The 20,124-nt window shown below is 42.6% G+C and overlaps 1 protein-coding gene across 1 annotated transcript in view; it reads left to right on the top strand.

Annotated features, from left to right (window-relative positions):
- The window catches only part of sema4f (sema domain, immunoglobulin domain (Ig), transmembrane domain (TM) and short cytoplasmic domain, (semaphorin) 4F), a 251,129-nt gene extending 231,389 nt beyond the window's left edge, over positions 1-19,740 (top strand). The window contains exons 11-14 of the mRNA XM_072577811.1: positions 4,993-5,102; positions 7,864-8,027; positions 14,206-14,252; positions 16,310-19,740. Of these exons, the coding sequence (XP_072433912.1) occupies positions 4,993-5,102; positions 7,864-8,027; positions 14,206-14,252; positions 16,310-16,929 (941 nt within the window). The 3' untranslated portion in view covers positions 16,930-19,740. The remainder of the gene's footprint in view (positions 1-4,992; positions 5,103-7,863; positions 8,028-14,205; positions 14,253-16,309) is intronic.
- The last annotated feature ends 384 nt before the right edge of the window (positions 19,741-20,124 follow it).

The following is a 20,124-nucleotide window of genomic DNA, read 5'->3' as shown; positions in this document are numbered from 1 at the left end:
CAGTCCACTGAATTTGTGGAAATGGATATTGATCTGCACACAGAGGGCTGGGTTGACTGTGAGTTTAAAGTCACCACAAATCCTCACTGTGCTATCTGTTTTTAAGATTGGGATGATTGGAGTGGCCCATTCACTGGTGCTTACTAGTTCCAATGCTCCACTTTGAGCCAGATGGCCGTGCCTCAAGACTCCTTGGACAAGTGTTCCATTTCAAGCGAAGTTTAATTTCTGCTCTTTTCATTTTACCAGGGTTCCCTTGAAGACATCCTTATATCTGTCCAAAATCTCTTGCAAACTTGTTTTTGAATCCAAGCCCCAATTTACCTTTAAGTTTTGTATCTAGGAGCAAGTAAGTAATGCAGGGGCAGGGGCAATTCTGCAACTGGTCCCTTAGCTATATTTGTACCAGTACATAGACCTTCAGCAGCACCAAAGAACAAAGAAAGTTTACAGCCCAGGAACAGGCCCTTTGGCCCTCCAAGCCTAAGCCGATCCAAATCCACTGTCTAAACCTGTCACCCAATTCCTAAGCATCTGTATCCCTCTACTCCCCACCTCCTCATGCATCTGTCCAGATGCATCTTTCATGAATCTATCATGCCTGCCTCTACTACCTCTGCTGGCAATGCATTCTAGACACACACCACCCTCTGTGTAAAGTACTTGCCACGTGTATCCCCCTTAAACTATTCACCTCTCACCTTGAAAGTGTGACCTCTCGTTATTGAATCCTTTACCCTGGGAAAAAGCATGTCTCTATCCACACTGTCTATACCCTTCACGATTTTATAAACCTCAATCAGGTCCCCCCTCAATCTCCTTTTTTCTAGTGAAAATAAACCTATCCTATTTAACCTGTCTTCATAGCTAGCACCTTCCATACCAGGCATCATCCTCATAAACCTTCTCTGCACTCTCTCCAAAGCGTCCAATTCCTTTTGGTAATGTGGTGACCAGAACTGTACACAGCATTCTAAATGCAGCCAAACCAATGTCTTGTACAATTCTAACATGACCTGCCAGCTCTTATACTCATTACCCCATCCGATGAAGGCAAGCATACTATATACCTTCTTGACCACTCTATCCACCTGTGCAGCAACCTTCAGGGTACAATGGACCTGAACTCCCAGATCTCTCTGCTCATCAATTTTTCCCAAGGCTCTTCTGTTTACTGTATAATTCACTTTAGAATTAGACTTCCCAAAATGCATCACCTCACATTTGCCTCCATCTGCCACTTCTCTGCCCAACTCTCCAGTCTATCTATATTCTCCTGTATTCTTTGACAGTCCCCTATGCGGCACGGTGGCACAGTGGTTAGCACTGCTGCCTCACAGCGCCAGAGACCTGGGTTCAATTCCCGCCTCAGGCAACTGACTGTGTGAAGTTTGCACATTCTCCCTGTGTCTGCGTGGGTTTCCTCCGGGTGCTCCGGTTTCCTCCCACAGTCACAAAGATGTGCAGGTCAGGTGAATTGGCCATGCTAAATTGCCCGTAGTGTTAGGTAAGGGGTAGATGTAGGGGTATGGGTGGGTTGCGCTTCGGCGGGGCGGTGTGGACTTGTTGGGCCGAAGGGCCTGTTTCCACACTGTAAGTAATCTAATCTTTCTGCTACTCCACCAATCTTCGTGTTATCTGCAAACTTGCTGATCATACCAACAGTGCCCCCTTCCAGATCATTTATGTATATCACAAACAACAGTGGCCCCAGCACTGATCCCTGTGGAACACCACTGGTCACCTTTCTCCATTTCGAGAAACTCCATTCAACTACTACTCTCTGTCTCCTGTTGTTCAACCAGTTCTTTATCCACCTAGCTAGAACACCCTGCACACCATGTGACTTCACTTTTTTCATTAGTCTACAATGGGGAACCTTATCAAACACCTTACTAAAGTCCATGTATATGACATCTACAGCCCTTCCTTCATCTATCAACTTGGTCAATACCTCAAAGATCTCTATTAAGTTGGTAAGGGACGATCTCCCCTGCACAAAACCAGTTGCCTATCGCTGATAAGCCCATTCTTTTCCAAATATAAATAGATTTTATCCCTCAGTACTTTCTCCAGCAACTTTCCCACCACCGACATTAGGCTCAGTGGTCTGCAGTTATCTGGAATATCCCTACTACCTTTCTTGTCCAGGGAGGCAACATGAGCAACCCTCCAGTCTTCCAGCACCTCACCTGTGTTTAAGGATGCTACAAAGATGTTGGCCAGGACCCCAGCAATTTCCTTTCTCGCCTCCGTCAGCAACCTGGGATAGATTCCATCCGGTCCTGGGGATTTGTCTACCTTAATAACCTGTGGCCTACCCAACACATCTTCCCTACTTATGTCAACCACTTGTTCCATGTATGTCCATAGCAGGCTTCAATGGCAGTGCCGTTAACTTTTCCCTATATATTGATTTGCGAATCCGAGACACAACTGAGCCCATATTCACTCCATCTTTACAATCTTCCCCTCTAATTTGGGAATATCCCAGAAAAGATCCACCTTACCCTGTACCTACAGGTTGTTTAACTGGAATTCTGCTGATTCTGGGCTTTCTGCTTCTCCTGCAGATCTGGCTGACTCCTGGTCTACTACTGGTTGGCAGCATGTTCCTTATGCCTTGACCTCTGAATTGTGTCCTTTAAGCAACCATTTTCTTGCTTGAGTTGTAATTGGCAATTTTGGCCACATAGCCACTTACACCTGTACCCCTAGGCATCTCAAATCCAACACATTTGACTCCTTGTGGCCACTCTTGCCAACTTGCATTCTACAGTTGACACTGCTGTTTTGCGGAGTTTCTGCTGTTTTGTGCTTCTGGGCATCTTCACTCAACTGTGTTGCTTCACTATTGGCCCACTCCGTTGAGATAGCAGGTTTGAAAGCTGCCTTGAAATCGAAATCTCACCTTGTTAGTAGCTTCTGTTGGATGGCTTTGTGTCAAAGGCCATTATCAAACAGTTCCGCAAGGCATCCTGGAGGAACCCTCTGAATTCACAATGTTCCATGAACCTCGAGGGCAAGCACAAATTGGGCGATGGGCTCTCCTTTGTGCTGTATCTGTTTATAAAAACAGAAACATCCTTGATCATCAGTGGCATTGCTGCAACATAACTCCCCAACACTTTGCATGGTGCTTGGTATGTTCTGTCTACGGTCTTCTCTGGTTGCCCCAGACTCCTTAGAATCATAATGGTCTTGTTGCCAACAGTAAAAAACTGGTACTATTACATCTTCAGCCACTTTATTTGTCTTGAAATACGCAACAAAACATTCTGTGTACAGCATCGGGATTTTCAGTTTCTCCGTTAAATAGTCCCATCCCTCCAAATGGGCCCATCAATTAGGTTTTTCTCACTGGCAAGAATTTTTCCCATCACTCAAGTCTAATATGGATATGCTGGTGTTGAACTGGGGTGTACAAAGTTACAAATCACACAACACCAGGTTATAGTCCCAACAACCCACCTGATGAAGGAGTGGCACGCTGAGAGCTAGTGCCTCCAATTAAACCTGTTGGACTATAACCTGATGTTGTGTGATTTGGAGCTTCGAGTCTATTAGACATTCACAGCCTGAGTCCCCTCGGTGAATGGTCTCCATGTCAACCACTCCTTCACCAACTGTATTAAGATACCAGTCTTCCCTGACATCACACACAACCCATTATCTCTTGCGACCACTCTCTGAGATGACTTTGGTAAGCTCCAGGTTGAATACTCCCCTCTTCAGTCATTGGCCTGGGTTCCTTTAGGACTGTAGCTCTCAGCCCACTCCTCGGTGCATACCGTTCTTCCCTGGCGCTGACTGACCGCAGCCCAAGTCCCCTCACAAGCATTTCCCTCAGTATTATCTCCACAATCCTGCACCATTTTCAAAGTCCAGGTGATGTCTTTCCTGCTGACAAAAAAAATGGTGTTTGCACAGTTTGTGGCCCAGGTCACATCCTTGTGGCCGGTTGCTAGTTTGTGGTTCACCAGAAACATAAACAGAATACAAGGTAAACTTGAACAGGGAATATTTTATTGTGCATTCTGTCAGCTCCACAGTCAATCTTAGACTTTGTTCTACTTCTGCCTCTGGGCTACCTAACCCACTGTCTTAAAGGGGCAACATGCACCCAAGTACATACATAATGCCTATCACTCTTGGTTCTCTGTCACTACTTTAAATCTATGCTATATATAAAAACAGAAAGGGCAGAAGTCTGATAGCAGAATGGAGAGAAAAAGAGAGTTAACTTTTCAGGTCTTTGACCTGTTCCCTCTGGTCTTGACCCTTCTCACCAAAGAATATTTTCTGTCTCACATACTCTGTTTAGATCTCTTATCATTTGAACACTTCTATCAAATATTCTGTCTTTTCTGGCAAGAATTGTTTCATACAGGGGATGCATTGGTGTGGTGATATAGTCACTGGACTTGTAATCCAGAGGGTCACGCTAATGCTTTGGCAACATAGGTGTAAATCCTACAATGGTTGATGTCAAAATCTGAATCTACGCAAAGCTGCTAGCCAACTGGTGACCATTGTTAATTGTTTTTGAAAACACCCATCTAGTTTACTAATGTCCTTCAGAAAGAAAAGCTGCTGTCCTTATCTGGTCTGGCCCATATGTGACTCCAGACCCGTAACAATGTGGTTATCTTTGGATTGCCCCAGCCAGTGGCAATAAAAGATGAGCAATAAATGCATGCGAGACCCACGTGCCATGAGTGAATAAAACAATTAATTGGATTTCCCTCATCCCTGGAATCATTCTTATAAATATTTTCTGCCTTCCTATTCCCGAAGTGCCCAAAGTTGGACACAATGTACTAACTGATGTTGCACCATTGTTTCTTAAGAGAGGGTAAAGCTTTTAGTACTTTGAGATGCATAGTCACTTGGAAGAATATAATGCTCACCATATGTCACTTATTAAATTGTTCAAATACTGTATCTGAAATTGCGATTTACTTGAGAAGGTTGTATCCTTGTTTGTTATAGAATCTGGACATTTGCATAAAGCAGTTAGAAGTGGCTCTAAAACCCATGTAGTGGAGGACTATACAATCTTCAAGCCAGCTGAGAAAGTTCTGAACATTGCTCTAAATCAGGTAAGGAATACAGTAAATGCCAAAACCATTACTCTTAAGGTTTGAACTTGCTTTATTTGAACATTAACTTCTGGATCAAGTTGATTTTTTTTTTAAAGATCATTCATTTATGAGATTGGGAATGGCAGACTGGGTTACTGTAATTACCCAAGATGACCTGTTTGTGTGCTGTCTTCTTGAAACGCTGCAGTCCATTTGATAATCTCATAATAATTAATTTTGTTTTGAACCATGAATTTAGAGACTACATGATGAGTCTTGATATCTCCTGCCCTTCAGCGTCCTCCATCTTTAATTGGTAACGCCATTGTTGAATCATAGAATAGCTACAGGTTGGGCTTTTGTGGCACGGTGGTTGTGTCCGTATATCTGAGATAGGAGGTTGAGTTCAAATGTCTCCTGCAGTACAGAGGTATTAAAACATGTCTAAACAGGTTTTAAAAATTTAACCATGTGAATAGTTAAAGAAATTGAATGATAAGTTGCATATTGATAGTGTCCATACCTCTGAACTTGGAGGAAGATGGTGGAACATTTTTTTAAAAAAAAACTGATGATGTACGTGAATCTATTGTTGATTGTCAGAAAAACCCATCTGGTTCACTAATGTCCTTTAGGGAAGGAAACGACATGTGACTCTGACCTATAGCAATGTGGTTGACTCAACTGCCCTATGGAGTGAGCAATAAATGCTGCCCTAGTCAGTGATGCCCTCAGGGAAAAATAAAATCTTCTTTTATGTCAACAACTCAGTCCATTCAGTCTGTGCTAGCTCTCTTCTGGAACAACTTAGCTCGCTCCACTAGCTTTTCCCCATAGCCCTCCAATTTCTCTTTCATCAGATTATTTTTCTGTTTCCTTACAAAGAACCTTTCTAGTGGTTCTCGATCCTTCTATTAATGGCAACACTTCTTGTGTATCTGTTTTGGGTGGATAGCTCAAAATGTGAAGTCCTCTAATAAATCTCATATCTCTAAGGAGAGAAATCCTAGCTTCTTCTTTTTGTTTTATGGAGTATGCAAATCTCTGGCAAAGCAAGCATGTATTGCCATTGAGCCCGTGAGTCAGCTTCTTCAGCCACTGCAGTGGTACACAGTGCCGTGGTAGCAATGCAACTGAGCTAGTAATCCAGAGGTCCAGGCTAATACTCTAGGGACATGAATTCTCATGGACCATAGCAGTGGGTAGAATTTAAATTCACTTCATAGAAGTGTATCAGTGCATCTTGTCAAATTTGATCCCTTATCCATACTATTCAGTTTAAACGCTTCTCTACTTCCCTTATTATGCAATTGGTAAGAGCTCTGGCCCCACTGAACTGCTTGGTGGAGACTATCCCTTCAGTATAGATTCAATGTTACCTAGTACCAGTTTTAATCTACTTCTCCCACACCAGTGTTTGAGCCATGCATTCATCTTTCTAATCTGATTTACCTTATGGCAACTTGCACATGGCTCAGGTAACAATGTCGATTATGATCCTTGAGGGTCTCTGATTCAAACTTTGGTACCCAGCTCTACATACTGATGAAACAGAACCTCCTCTTTTGTTCTGTGGTGATAGGGAATAGGCATGAAAATGGAGTTGCAGTTAGAGGGAATATGTGAGAATATAGAGCTGCGGTTATACGCAAGAAACAAGAATGTGGAGTTGAAGCCATTATTGAATAGAATCATTTATTGTCACATGTATTCAATATAAAATACAGTGAAAAGTGTTTACCTTTGCCAAACATTAACTTAAATAACCAGCCCATGCCATGCCACTGCCAGAGTCCTGCTCTGGGTTTCACCAGACTATGCCATTGCCACCACCGAAGTCCTGCTCTGAGCTTCCCAGACCATGCCATTGCCACTATCAGAGTCCTGCTGTTCACACCAGGGGCCCACTCCATGCAGAAGCAGAGTTCAGCCCCAGGCTTCATAGACCGGCCGACTCCAGCCACGCTGCCACCTCTGTGGAACCCATCCAGGTTGCCTTCCAAACAGCAGTCTGGGAGTAGCTTCACCACACAGACTTACAGCAGTTCAAGGAGTTCAAAGAGGTGCAGAGTGATTTTGGAAGTCTCTGGATTGGCTGCTCTGTCTCATTTTCTATCCTAATAACGTACTGTAATTCAAAAGTCCTCATTTATGTACAAATGTAGGTGCCCCCCATGACCAATGCACAGCGGCAGCAGTATGCACTGTGACGGCTCTCCAAAGCTTATTAAACAGCACTTACCACACTCATGACCTCTACCTCCCAGAAGGTCATGGGCAGCTCTGTTGTTGGGTCAAATCTTGTAAGTCCCTTCCTAACCACTCTGTGGATGTAGCTACATCGTATATGTTTCAAAAAGGGAGCTCAATCTTAATATCGCAGGGGCACTCAGTGGTAAATGACAAATGCTAGCCTTGATAGTAACATTCTCATCCTATTAAAGATTTTTTCTTTAAAAAACTGCCAGTTCGTGAATTCTCTTTATTAGATTCTAGTCCCTTCTCATAATTCAGTACACAGCAGGTGGACTATAGCACTTCGAGAAGCTGCTCTCCTCTGCTTTCTCAAGGCATTGAGAGATGGGAAATAAATGCTGACCCAATCAGTGACATCCACATCCCATGAATGAATTACAAAAAACTGTCTTTGTGCCCTTTTGTTTCTTGTTCACTCACCTTTTGAAATTTCTTATCTCTTGGTAGAAGAACTTTATGAGGAAATAGGTTATTGAAAAAGAACCTGAGTGAATTTGTTGCTGATGGGGATAATTTCTTTCAGGAATTTGTCTATGTTGGATCACAAAACTTGGTGGTTCAGCTTCCAGCTGTAAACTGCAGCAGGTATTCCCATTGTGAGGGCTGCCTTTTGGCCAGGGATCCGTCTTGTGGCTGGGATGTGCAAAAATTGGAATGTGTTCAATCCAGGAACAAAACAGCTCATTGGTGAGTATTAATGGAGAACTTGGATCTTCTCTATGACGTTGTGGCCATTACGGAGACTTGGATATCACAGGGGCTGGAATGGTTGTTGGATGTTCCAGGGTTTAGATGTTGCAAAAGCAATGGGGGAGGGGGGGAAGGTAAAAGAGGTGGGGAGTGGCATTGCTAATAAGGGAGAGTATCACAGCTGCAGAAAGGGAGGTCATCGGGGAGAGTTTATCTACAGAGTCAGTATGGGTGGAAGTCAGAAACAGGAAAGGAGCAGTCACTTTATTGGGAGTTTTCTTTAGACCCTCCAGTAGAAACAGAGACACGCTGGAGCAGATTGGGAGGCAGATTTTGGAAAGATGCAGAAGTAACAGGGTTGTTGTCATGGGTAACTTCAACTTCCCTAATATTGATTGGAACTTCCTGAGTTCAAATAGTCTGGATTGAGCAGTTTTTGTCGGATGTGTCCAGGAGGGATTCCTGACTTGATAAGTAGTTAGACCAACTAGAGGGGAGGCCATATTGGATTTGATGCTTGGCAATGAGCTAAGCCAGGTGTCAGATCTCTCAGTGGGAGAGCATTTCAGTGATTGTGATCACAACTCCATGATATATACTATAGTCATGGAGAGGGATAGGAGCAGATAGTATGGGAAAGTATTTAATTGTGGCACAGGGAATTACAATGCCACTAGAGAAGAACTGGGGTGCCTAAATTGGGAACAGGTGTTCTCGAGATAATGCACGACAGAAATGTGGAGCTCGTTTCGGGAGCACTTGCAAATAGTGCTGGATATGTTTGTCCCACTGAGGCAAGGAAGGGATGGTAGGGTGAAAGAACCTTGGGTGACAAGGGACGTTGACCATCTAGTCAAGAGGAAGAAAGAAGCTTACTTAAGGTTGAGGAAGCAAGGATCAGATAAGGCTGTAAAGGGTTACAAGGTAGCCAGGAAGGAACTGAAGAATGGACCAATGAGCTAGAAGGAGACATGAAAAATCTTTAGTGGGTAGGATTAAGGAAAACCCTGAGGCATTCTACACTTATGTGAGGCACGATAGGGTTGGGTCCATAGGGTTCAGGGATGCCTAGGTTAGGTGCATTAGTTACGGGTAATGTCCCCATGACTTGTCTGGACTTGTCCTACCTGCCTATCTCCTTTTCCACCTATCCACTCCACCCTCTCCTCCCTGACCTATCACCTTCATCCCCTCCCCCACTCACCCATTGTACTCGATGCTACTTTCTCCCCACCCCCACCCTCCTCTAGCTTATCTCTCCACGCTTCAGGCTCACTGCCTTTATTCCTGATGAAGGGCTTTTGCCTGAAATGTCGATTTCGAAGCTACTTGGATGCTGCCTGAACTGCTGTGCTCTTCCAGCACCACTAATCCAGAATCTGGTAGCGGAAAGGGCCTGGGTGGGTTTCTCTTTGGAGGGTTGGTGCAGACTTGTTGGCCTGTTTCCACACTATCAGGATTGAATTACAGGGCAGGGAGAACTACAGAAATGACAACGACAGCTGCTTTTCTGGAGAGAGAAGAATCTAGGGGAAATAGTGGATAGGTGGTACTGAAATTTGCCTAGTCCAAGGGTTAATACCTAGGTCAGTGTAGTCTCAGCCATCTGGAATAATGCATGTTAATATAGGAAGAAGGTCATTGATTGTCTCCACTTCACCAGAGTAAATGCCACCATCCTCTCTCTGATACTTCATGCTCAGTCTATCTCTGCAACTATACTAACTTCCCACCAAGGCTGCAACTGTCACTATTGCTCCCACCTGAACCATAAAATACAACTGTTCTACCCATTTCAGCTCCATTAATACCTACCTTGGAGGGGGTCCAGAGGAGGTTTACAAAAATGATCCTTGTGTTGAAAAGCTTGTCTTTAGAGGAGCAGTTGAGGACTCTGGGACTGTACTCCTTGTTTAGAAGGAGGAGACGGAATCTCATTGAAATTTAGAGGCCCAAGAGCCTGGTTAGAGTGGATGTAGTCAAATGTAAGGTTATACATTTTGGACCAAGAAAGGATAGATCAGGGTACTTTCTAGATGGGATGAATATAGTGAATGTCCAAAGAGACTTGGGGACTCAGGTACATAGATCTTTAAAATATCATGAATAGGTGCAGAAAGTAAAGTTAAAAATCACACAACACCAGGTTATAGTCCAACAGATTTATTTGAAAGCACTAGCTTTCGGAGCAATGCTCCTTCATCAGGTGGTTAGAGGTAAACAGTCTCCATTAGAGCAGAAAGAGTCAGAATGGCTGATGAGCTGCCCGACCTCTGGCTCTTCATCCCTTTTGTGGAAAGCATCTAGGCTGAGTGGTTTACTGACTGTGTCCAAGCTCCTGGAGGTATCAAAGGCTGCCCTTGACTTAGTGCGCTCGAAATCCCCTGACCAAAAGACTTTCTCCCTTGACTTGACTGAGGACTGTTGACAACTATTTTAAGCTGTCTGGCTTTGTGACTGTGCTAAGTGGCACCATAACACAGCAGTACTCTGAGCCTGGTATCCTTTGCTTAGAGGAAGGGTATGAAAAGGCAGGGATGCTGAGTATCCAAGTAGGCTGAGTAAGTAAACATGATCAGCACGTGGTCTGAAGTTGCAGTCTAGTCTTAGCTGGTATCGGAGGGGGTCCAGAGGAGGTTTACAAGAACGGTCCCTGAGAACATAATTTCCCTCCTGCAGCATTACAATGAGAGTTGCAGTCTGAGGCACAGTGCTGAAATGCTGGAGCAACCTGTAAGTGCATTGGAAAAGTGCTTTAAGGGTTGTGAGAGGCTGGCACATCTCAGATGCCAGTGTCCATGGTATTGGGGTGGGGGTGCATGTGACCAGTGCCCTTGAAGCATGAACTGAGATGTTGGAATCCAGTGTCCAGCATGGAGATCCTATGGAACACACCCCAGAGTTCCCCTGGTAGGAGGAGATTGTAGAGGCATTGGTGGTGATCTGTCAGGAATCACCAGAGTGAGGGACAGACTCAGAAGACTGGAAGATGACTAATATAATACCCCTGTTTAAGATGGGAGGGAGGCAGAAGACAAGAAATCATAGGCTGGTTAGCCAGACCTCTCGGTTGTTGGCAAGATTATAAATTCCATTACAAAGGATGAGATTACGAAGTACTTGGAAGTGCATGGTAAAATAAGGCTGAGTCAACACAACTTTGTCAAGGGGAGTTCCTGCCTGACAATTCTGTTAGAATTCTTAGAGGAGGTAACAAGCAAGTTAAACAAAGGAGAAGCAGTGGACGTGATCTGTTTGGATTTCCAGAAGGCCTTTTACAAGGTGCTGCTGGCAGGAGGCAGAGTTTAGGGATAAAGCAGTCTTTTACAAGATGGCAGCCAGTGACTAGTAGAGTTCCTATTCATATTATATATTAATTATTGGGATGAAGGAACTGAGGGCATTGTTGCTAAGTTTGCAGATGACACAAAGGGAGGGACAGGCAGAGTTGAGGAAGCAAGCAGGCTGCAGATGGACTTGGACAGGCTAGGAGACTAGGCAAGGAAGTGGCGATGGAATAGAGTGTGGGAAACTGCAAAGCTATGCACTTTGGGAATAGAGGCGTAGACTCTTTTCCACATGGAGAAAGGTTTTCAAGATCTGAAGCACAAAGAGACTTGATTCAGTATTCTTTTAAAGTTAACATGCATTTTCAGGTGGAGTTAGGAAGGCAAATGCATTCATTTCAAGAGGACAAAGATGTATTGCTGAGGCTGGGTCAGGCTCTGGTCAGGCTGCTTTTGAAATATTGTGAGCAGTTTATTGGGCCTGCTATCGAAGAAAGGATTTCCTGATGTTGGAGGGGGTCCAGAGGAAGTTTACAAGAATTGTGTTTGGGTTGAAAGGCTTCTCATTAGAGGACCAGTTGAGGACTCTGGGTCTTTACTCGATAGAGGGAATTGAGAAGGATTGAGAGGGAATCTCATTGAAATTTACAGAATCCCGCGAGCCTGATTAGAGTGGATGTAGTCCAATGTAAGGTTATACGTTTTGAACCAAGAAAGGATCGATCAGGGTATTTTCTAGATGGGATGAATATAGGGAATGCCCAAAGAGACTTGGGGACTCAGGTACATAGGTCTTTAAAATATCATGAAGAGGTGCAGAAAATAAGGAAGGTGTTGAAATGTTAGCCTTTATATCTCGAAGACTGGAGTATAAGGATGCAGAAATTATGCTGATGTCATACATCCCCCTTGGAGTACAGGGAGCACAGCTGGACATCCCGCCTTAGTGAGGATAAACTGGCGTTGGGGGGAGTACAACATAGGTTTACCGGGATTTCAGAGGTTAAGTTATGAGCAGAGATTGTACAAAATAGGCCTGCTTTTCAAGAATTTAGCAGGTAAGGGGGTGATCTGATCGAAATCTTCAAAATATATTAACAGGAAAAGACAGAGTAAATAAAGTTAAACTATCTCCACTGGTTGGAGACTGCAAAATTAAGGGCCAGACTATTCAAGAGAAATGTTAGGAAGCACCTCTACCCACTAAGGGTGATGAAAGGATTGGAACTCTCTTCCACAAACAGCAATGGATGCCAGATCTGTTGTGAATTTTAAATCTGAGATAAATAAATATTTGTTAAGTAAAGGTATTATGGGATATGAGCCAGAGTTGGCAGAACCAAGGAGTCAGGCCACAGATCAGCCATGACCTCATCGATAGGCAGAACAGGCTCAAAGGGCGGAACGCCCTATTCATGTTCCTGTGTTCTCATGATAATCATAGATGTGGCATCAAAACCTGAATTTATTATTATAGTATGGGAGAATCAGTATTGGATGAGGGTGCCCCAACGGTCTCCAATAGCCCTATATCTTTCATTGGTATATGGCTTAAGCAATAGAGGAAGTCAGTGTGTCTAATAACAGGAAAAGTGTTATTGTAGTGCATGGATGACCTCCTCTTTGTATCTGTTAGTATATGCCATCACACACTAGAGATGATACAATTGCCAGAAGCCATAATAGTTGGACTTAAGATTAACCCACCTTAACGGTGGCTCAGTAGTTAGTACTGCTGCCTCATAGCACCAGGGTCGATGCGACTGTCTGTACATTCTCCCTGTGTCTGCGTGGGTTTCCTCCGGGTGCTCTGGTTTCCTCCCACAGTTCAAAGATGTGTAGGTCAGGTGAATTGGCCATGCTAAATTGCCCATGTTAGGTTCAGTAGTCAGAAGGAAATGGGTCTGGGTGGGTTACTCTTCGGAGGGTCGGTGTGGACTGGTTGGGCCAAAGAGCCTGTTTCCACACTGTAGGGAATCTAATCTAAACTCAAATAGGGCAAGAAAAGGTTATGTATCAAGGGTACACCATACTTAAGGGAGGGAAGGCCCACACACTGGAACAGAGACAAGCATTCTTACAGCTGCAGTGTCCAGCAATGTACAGGTAGTAAGACAAATTCTGAGACTTCCTAGTTACTACCGAAACTTTATTATTAAGCTGCTATAAATATGAAGGGCTGAATGGCTTCTTTCTGTGCTGTAGCTTTTCAGAGTTTCCTGTTTAAATGTGGAATGCTTGTGCAACAGTAACCGTAAGCTCCTGCTGGATTCAGATGTTGTGTTAGAATGAATGCTGTTTAATCAAATTATCTATCAAAAATGTATTGCAGAATTTCAAACTGTACACACCACATGTTTACTTTTCATCATAAATGCCTTTGTGTGCATATATAATTGAACCTTGTTAACTGTATTCATAACTTTACTGCACCTCCTTAAAGCAAAACAAAAAGCTAGAATACTTTAGCAGGATTACATTTTTTAAAAATTTGTTTATATGATGTGGGAATTGCTGAACAGGCCAGCATTTATTGCCCAACTCAAATTGTCCAGAGGGCAATAAAGGATCAACCGTATGTCGGCCAGTCTGGGGACGAATGAAGGCCGTTAGTGAACCAAGTGATTTTTAAACAACAGTTGAAAGTGGTTGCCATTTGGTTTAATTTTTAATTCCAGAACTTTATTGTTGAATTGAAATTTCCCCATTTGCCTTGGTGGGATTCAAACCCATGTTCCCAGAGCTTTAACCTGGGGATCTGGATCGCTCGTCCACAATGCTACAACCTCGCCAATAATAATAATTATTTTTTAAAACAGATGATAATTATTGCTTCAAGGATTTTCTGAGCTTTCAAAAACCAAAATAATTTTGTTTCCTCCATTTAGGAATCTGCAAGATTCACAGACTAACACCCCATGTAAAACTGAGAAAGGTATGTTTGTTAAGACATTCAACCCTTATATGCCTATCTGATTTTCAACACCTTTCCACCTCCCACCTCTCTCCTGATGCTATTAATGTGACTGTAGCACATAAAAGGAGAGAAAATAGGAGCAGATGTCGGCCATTCAGCCCATCGAGTTAACTCTGTCATTCAAACATGATAAGGGCGGATCCTCTATCTCAATGTCATACTCTTGCGGTCTTTCCATACTCACTGATGCCATTTGCCTCTTGAAGTCTGTCTGTTTCTTTTGTCAACATATTTTGTGGCTTGACCTCCACTGACCTCTGCAGTAAAGAATTCCACAGGTTTACCACACTATTAGAGAAGAAATTTCTACTCATAGCAGCATAAACTGAGAGCCTTGTACTGGATCCCTCAGCTAGGGTAATCACCATTCCTGTATTCAACCCTGTCAGAATTTGACATGTTTAATGGGATCCCCTGTCAATCTTGTAAACTGGTGCAGGTCTAGTTAACGTAAGCTTTCTTCATACAAGAAACCTACCAAGCTAGAAATCAGTCTGGCAATATCTGTTCTTGGGTAAGGAAATCAAAACCCTGCACTCAAATCCTCTTCCATTCAAAGCTAACATACCACTTGCTCTCCTAACTGCTTGCTGCATCTGTATGCTCACTTGACTGGTGTATGAGGACATCCAGATCCCCTTCGTACATCAACATTTCTTAATCTGACACTGTTTCAATAATATTTTGCCATTCTGTTTTTAAATAATTGTTTGGTAGTACAGAACTTAAAATTTGCTAAAAGGACACAATAACTTGAGGCTTATGTTTAATACTTATCAAAAATACAACACAAGAAACAGATTTGAACAAAATGGTATTTCTTTATTCAAATCTATTCCTTGTGTCCTCACTCTGATGATGCAGCACGGAAACAGACCCTTTGGCCCAATTCATCCATGTCAGTTAGCTTTCCTAAATTGAACTAGTCACATTTGCCTGCATATGGCCTATATCCCTCTGAACATTTCCGGTCCTTGTACCTCTCCAAATATCTTTTAACAGCTTTTCGACTCCCTTTAAATCGTAACACTGACATACAGCATAAGTGTCATAACTGGGAAGGGTTCAGCCTTAATCACAAGCCCTCTGTACCACAAGCTCTTTCACAATGTGTAAATATATGAATTCCCAAGACATCTAATTCATTTGACTGACTGCTGCTCAGGACTGAAGCAATTCATACTGGCTGCTTACATAATGATAATGCAAAATTCTATTTATTGAAACATGTGTAACTTTAACAAGTGTAGTGAAGGGAAAGGATTTTTAATTTATGTAACTTAAACTGTACCCCTTCAAACCCCCAAATCCACACACAGTCAATACAGTCAGGATAGACAAACATTAACTGATTTATTGTCATGTGCTTTTGTTACAAATACAGTGAAAAGTGTTTAGTGTGGCCAATCTTTGGCGCCATCTTAAAACACAGAAAAGATTGAATATAAAGCTAGAAAAAGAAAACGGTAATGTTCATTTTACACCCTTTTATCTCAATAAAGTTAGTCTTTGGAATAGTTTCCACTTCTAGCTCAGCTTCTCCACTTCAGATCCTTGTGTCCATGCTGCTGAACCGTAGACACTGCTACAATTGTGCGTTGCCACAACAGGAACAAAGAGTCGCCACTCTCCAGCACCATCTCGCCTCCACTAATGCCGCCTCTTCCATGGGTCCACACTGGGCTGACCTTACCAATGCAGCTGCCAGCGGTACCACAGGGGTCTGTGTTGGAACCAGAGTCACCGTATCTGCCGTCAGGTGCCTGGGCCTAACCGCAGACCTAGAGCCTCAGGTCAGCCTGTGACTCTGGACCAGGGCATTAACCTTGGGACCTGCTCCTCACTCAGTGGGAGACCTGGAACCTCATAAACAGTTCACTGCATAATCAATGGCTGGAAAAGGTATATAGACAGGATAAACAAACTGCTAAAAATCAAGCCCAGACCACAAGGTGGAAAGTTATTTTTATCACGGCCCTTCTGATTTTTCTTTTAACTTTTTTTTTGCTTTCCAGGCATTTCACTGCCAGTGAAGATGGTGCCAGTGGTGAATGGGACCATGGTTTTCCTTCAGTGTGAACCCAGTTCTGCCTGGTCAACTTGTCACTGGACAACACCCAATGGAAATTTGAGTAACAACGATAATGCCAAGGGAATTGGTGTGACAGCTGCACCGAGCAGCCTGGGTGAATATAGATGCATGTGCATTGAGGACAAAATTCAAGCTCTTACAGCGTTCTACAATCTCGAGTTTGGATCCTCAACTGATCCAAGGAAGGAGACTCGATCTGTTAGTTATATACTGCTGCTTTTCTTATTTATCCTTGGCTTTTTTCTTGGTGCCTTTGCTTACAAGCTTGGTGATTGGTATTGCAACAAGAAAAAGGCACCACAGAGCAGCCATAAGGGGAATTGTACAGATGCAGCTGGAGGAGCTACAGTCCCCAGTTTGGACTCCACCGATGAAATCCGACCCCTGACCATCAGCCAGAAAAGTGAATCGGGTCTAAACGGAACCAGTGAAAAAGACGATGACTATGAAACTATGGATAAGGAAGTGAATGGAGTAAACATGGCCCCTTTGAGAAACCACACTATTTCTATTATATCATGCCAGGATGAAACCTCAATTTAATCACTAGCTGACAGACGAACCACCACCCTTTATGAATATGCCCCAAAAAAAGCAGTCAAAAACCTGCTTTACAAAAATGTGTTGCTTTGAACTCTGTCCACAAGTGTTTCTTCGAAGTAAGAAAGTAAAAATTTTGGGAATGTGATGCCCATTCTACATCACAGTTTTGGCAACACCTTCAAACATGCCTTGTACAGAATCCTTGCCTTGGAAGTAGAGGGGAAAGTGATTTACTTTTATTATGTGACCATTTAACCCTCTGAAGATTACCCAAGTTGCCCGGTTTAGTTTAAACCAAAACATTTAAAGAACTGGCATTGTTTAAACCTGTGAATATATATTTTTTTTAGAGAGTGTAAAAGATGGAATTTAGTTGAGTGGTCAGGTCTCTGGGATGGACTCTTGTTCTGTAGTAAGCTCATTAATCTCAGTCCAGGGTGTTACTGAGTATTACAAGGAGAGTAAATGGCAACCCCAAATTTCTGCTCTTGATCACCATTCCATGACCATTTAGCAGCTATAGAGGACACATATACATATGGCAAATGGTCAAGACTAGTTTTGATAGCTCTGTTAATGGTGAAATTACTTGCAGAGCTGTGAAGAAAAATTGGGAGAGTGAGATTAATTGGATAACTCTTCCAAAGAATCAGCCCACACACAATAGGTCAAAAAGACTCCTTCTGTAATGTGTCATTCTATGACTGTTTAGGAGTATCTGTGAATCAGTGACCACTGGCCAAGATATTATTGTTACCTTGCACTTAAAGATTCACACTGAAGAAGGAGTCAACGTCTTTGAGATAGGAGAATTAATAGAAGCAAAGACAAAAATGACCACTAATATTAACACCTAATACCACTCATCTCATAGGATTGTCAAGAACTTATTGCATCTTCAAAATGCTTTGTCTGTGGAGATGCATGCTTACCAGTGGGACAGCTCAGTCCAAACTTGGAATAAGGATGTTGCTGTGTATAGTGCTCCAGTAACACCAGCATGCAGTCAGCACTTCAGCTGTGTTACTACTGAGAAGAAGAATGCAATCGAAGACATTGTAACACCTGGCATCTGCATTCCTTTCATTGTCATTGGAATCTCGGGATTCACAGAATTTAGAATGTTCCTAAGCAGAAAGCAGAACTGAGCACAACCACCACTGTCCTCACTTGGCCTTCCATACTGTTTCAATGTTGCTCTTGCTATTTTCAGTGGAAGGACCAACTACTCAACTATTGTAAACATTAGTCATTGTTTATTTTAGCCCTTGGACTGCTATTATTTGATATTTAGTTGTTACTGTTATCAGTTGTACTCTTGCTTCTCTCCAAAACTTTTTTGTAAGGATCCCACTTAACAGAAATTGACTGATGCTCTTCCAGTGCACTTTTGGCAGCAGTGGAAAGGGGGGCAAGTGAAATATGAGTTAATGTTTAGCATTATGTCTAACTTTTGTCCATTGCATCAGGTTTAACCTGGGAGAGCAGTACCTTTGGGAACATCACAGCTATCTTTAAACTTATTTAGTAGACTATGTGTGGGAGTGAAGGACTCGCACTTGAAGCCAATAAATATCCTTTATGTGCGATGTTCTTAATTCACCATCTCACATAACTTCTAAAACTATTCACTTGTGACCACTATTACATGAGATAATATTAACAGTCTACAATGAATGATTTTGAAATAGCCATTCATTATACATCTGATGTATCCTTCCATTGGCTTTAATTGATAGGAAGATCAGGCTGGATATTTAATGCCTGAGTATTTAATGCCTGCATTTTTCCAGTTTTAGGATGTTTCTCAAAATTTAAGTCCTTTGTCTTTTGCAGTTCAAATCATTCACTTCAAATGAAACCATTTGAAACAAAGTCGTGTTCTTTTCATAGTTAAACTGGGCTTGTTATGAAAACCGCATGGCTCCTGAAGTATGGGGGCTAGTGTAAAATGTCAGCAGTGTCACAATACTGCGTGCTTTAAGTGCAGTTCTGGTGAGATTACTGGTGTCCGTCCCTTATCTCTAACAGTATTCAGCAATAAGCCTGAGCCTTTCCAGTATTGTTCTTTATGAATTTTGATTTATAATTTTATTTGATGCAGATTGCAGGAGGTTGAAAATTGATGGGAGGGTTGGGGGGAGGGATGGTAGGGATTTCTGATGGCTAAGAGGGTAGATCTCCCTTCCCTGGTTGGATCTGAGCTACCTGGAGAAGGACAGGTCAGGTTGTGTCAGTCCAGTGTCAGCTGAGACAGTGTAACGGATCATAGAGTGTCCCTGAGAGACTCAGAGAAAAAACATGAAGAGATTCTCTGTCTTTGACCTGATGTCAGATATTTGGGCACACATGCAAGGTCAAGATTTTCAACAATGATGCATTCCTTGGAGAATGAGCAACCGACACACTCTCTGTATAGTCTCTGGTGTGACAATGGGGCACATGAACAAATGATTTGAGGGGCTTGCCTTTTAGATCTGTAGCTCACTGGAAATTGGTACCTTGTGAAGAATGGGGGAGTAATTTAGGGAGGGTTAGGGTATGGGGATTTATGCTTGGGACAATTAATAAATTCTGAGCGTTTGACTGGCTTTTTATATATAATCAATCTATTTGTTGCACCTCTGTTATACATTTGTTTCAGAAATTATCTGTTATTATTACATGCTGTGGTGCAAAGGTGACTGTAGGGGATCTAGGTAACTGGTAGATAAAATGTTTTAACCAGTTGTATAGAGAAATTCTCAGAGTCCAGTTACCAAAATTATGTTTTTTTTTAAAATAAATGACTATTTTGTGGTATCTCAAAAATATGTTGGATGCTATTTAGCCTCTTTGGTAATGTAAAGTGTTGTAATGCAGCTGAACACTTCTTATAAAAGTAGTTTTAGTTCTTAATCTTGGATGTTTACCATCAATTCGAGGCTGGATTGATTACAGAGCTAAATTTTACCACGACTTTGAGAGAAGCTAGAAGGCTGGCTGGCTGGCAAACTGGCATAGAAAAGCTTACTGGTTTCATGCCCGTTTGACTTTCTCCAGCCACACTGACCACAAGAGGGATGTGGCCCACCCACTGAGAACCCAGCTGGGTCAATTAGATAAACCTTGAAGGTGTCTCTACTGAGGAGAAAGTGAGGACTGCAGATGCTAGAGACCAGAGTTGAAAAGTGTGGTGCTGGGAAAGCGCAGCAT

Source organism: Chiloscyllium punctatum, chromosome 1, assembly GCF_047496795.1.
Source record: "Chiloscyllium punctatum isolate Juve2018m chromosome 1, sChiPun1.3, whole genome shotgun sequence".
Classification (NCBI taxonomy): domain Eukaryota; kingdom Metazoa; phylum Chordata; class Chondrichthyes; order Orectolobiformes; family Hemiscylliidae; genus Chiloscyllium; species Chiloscyllium punctatum.
Note: the sequence above shows the minus strand (reverse complement) of the source record. Positions and strands in the feature narration are given on the sequence as shown.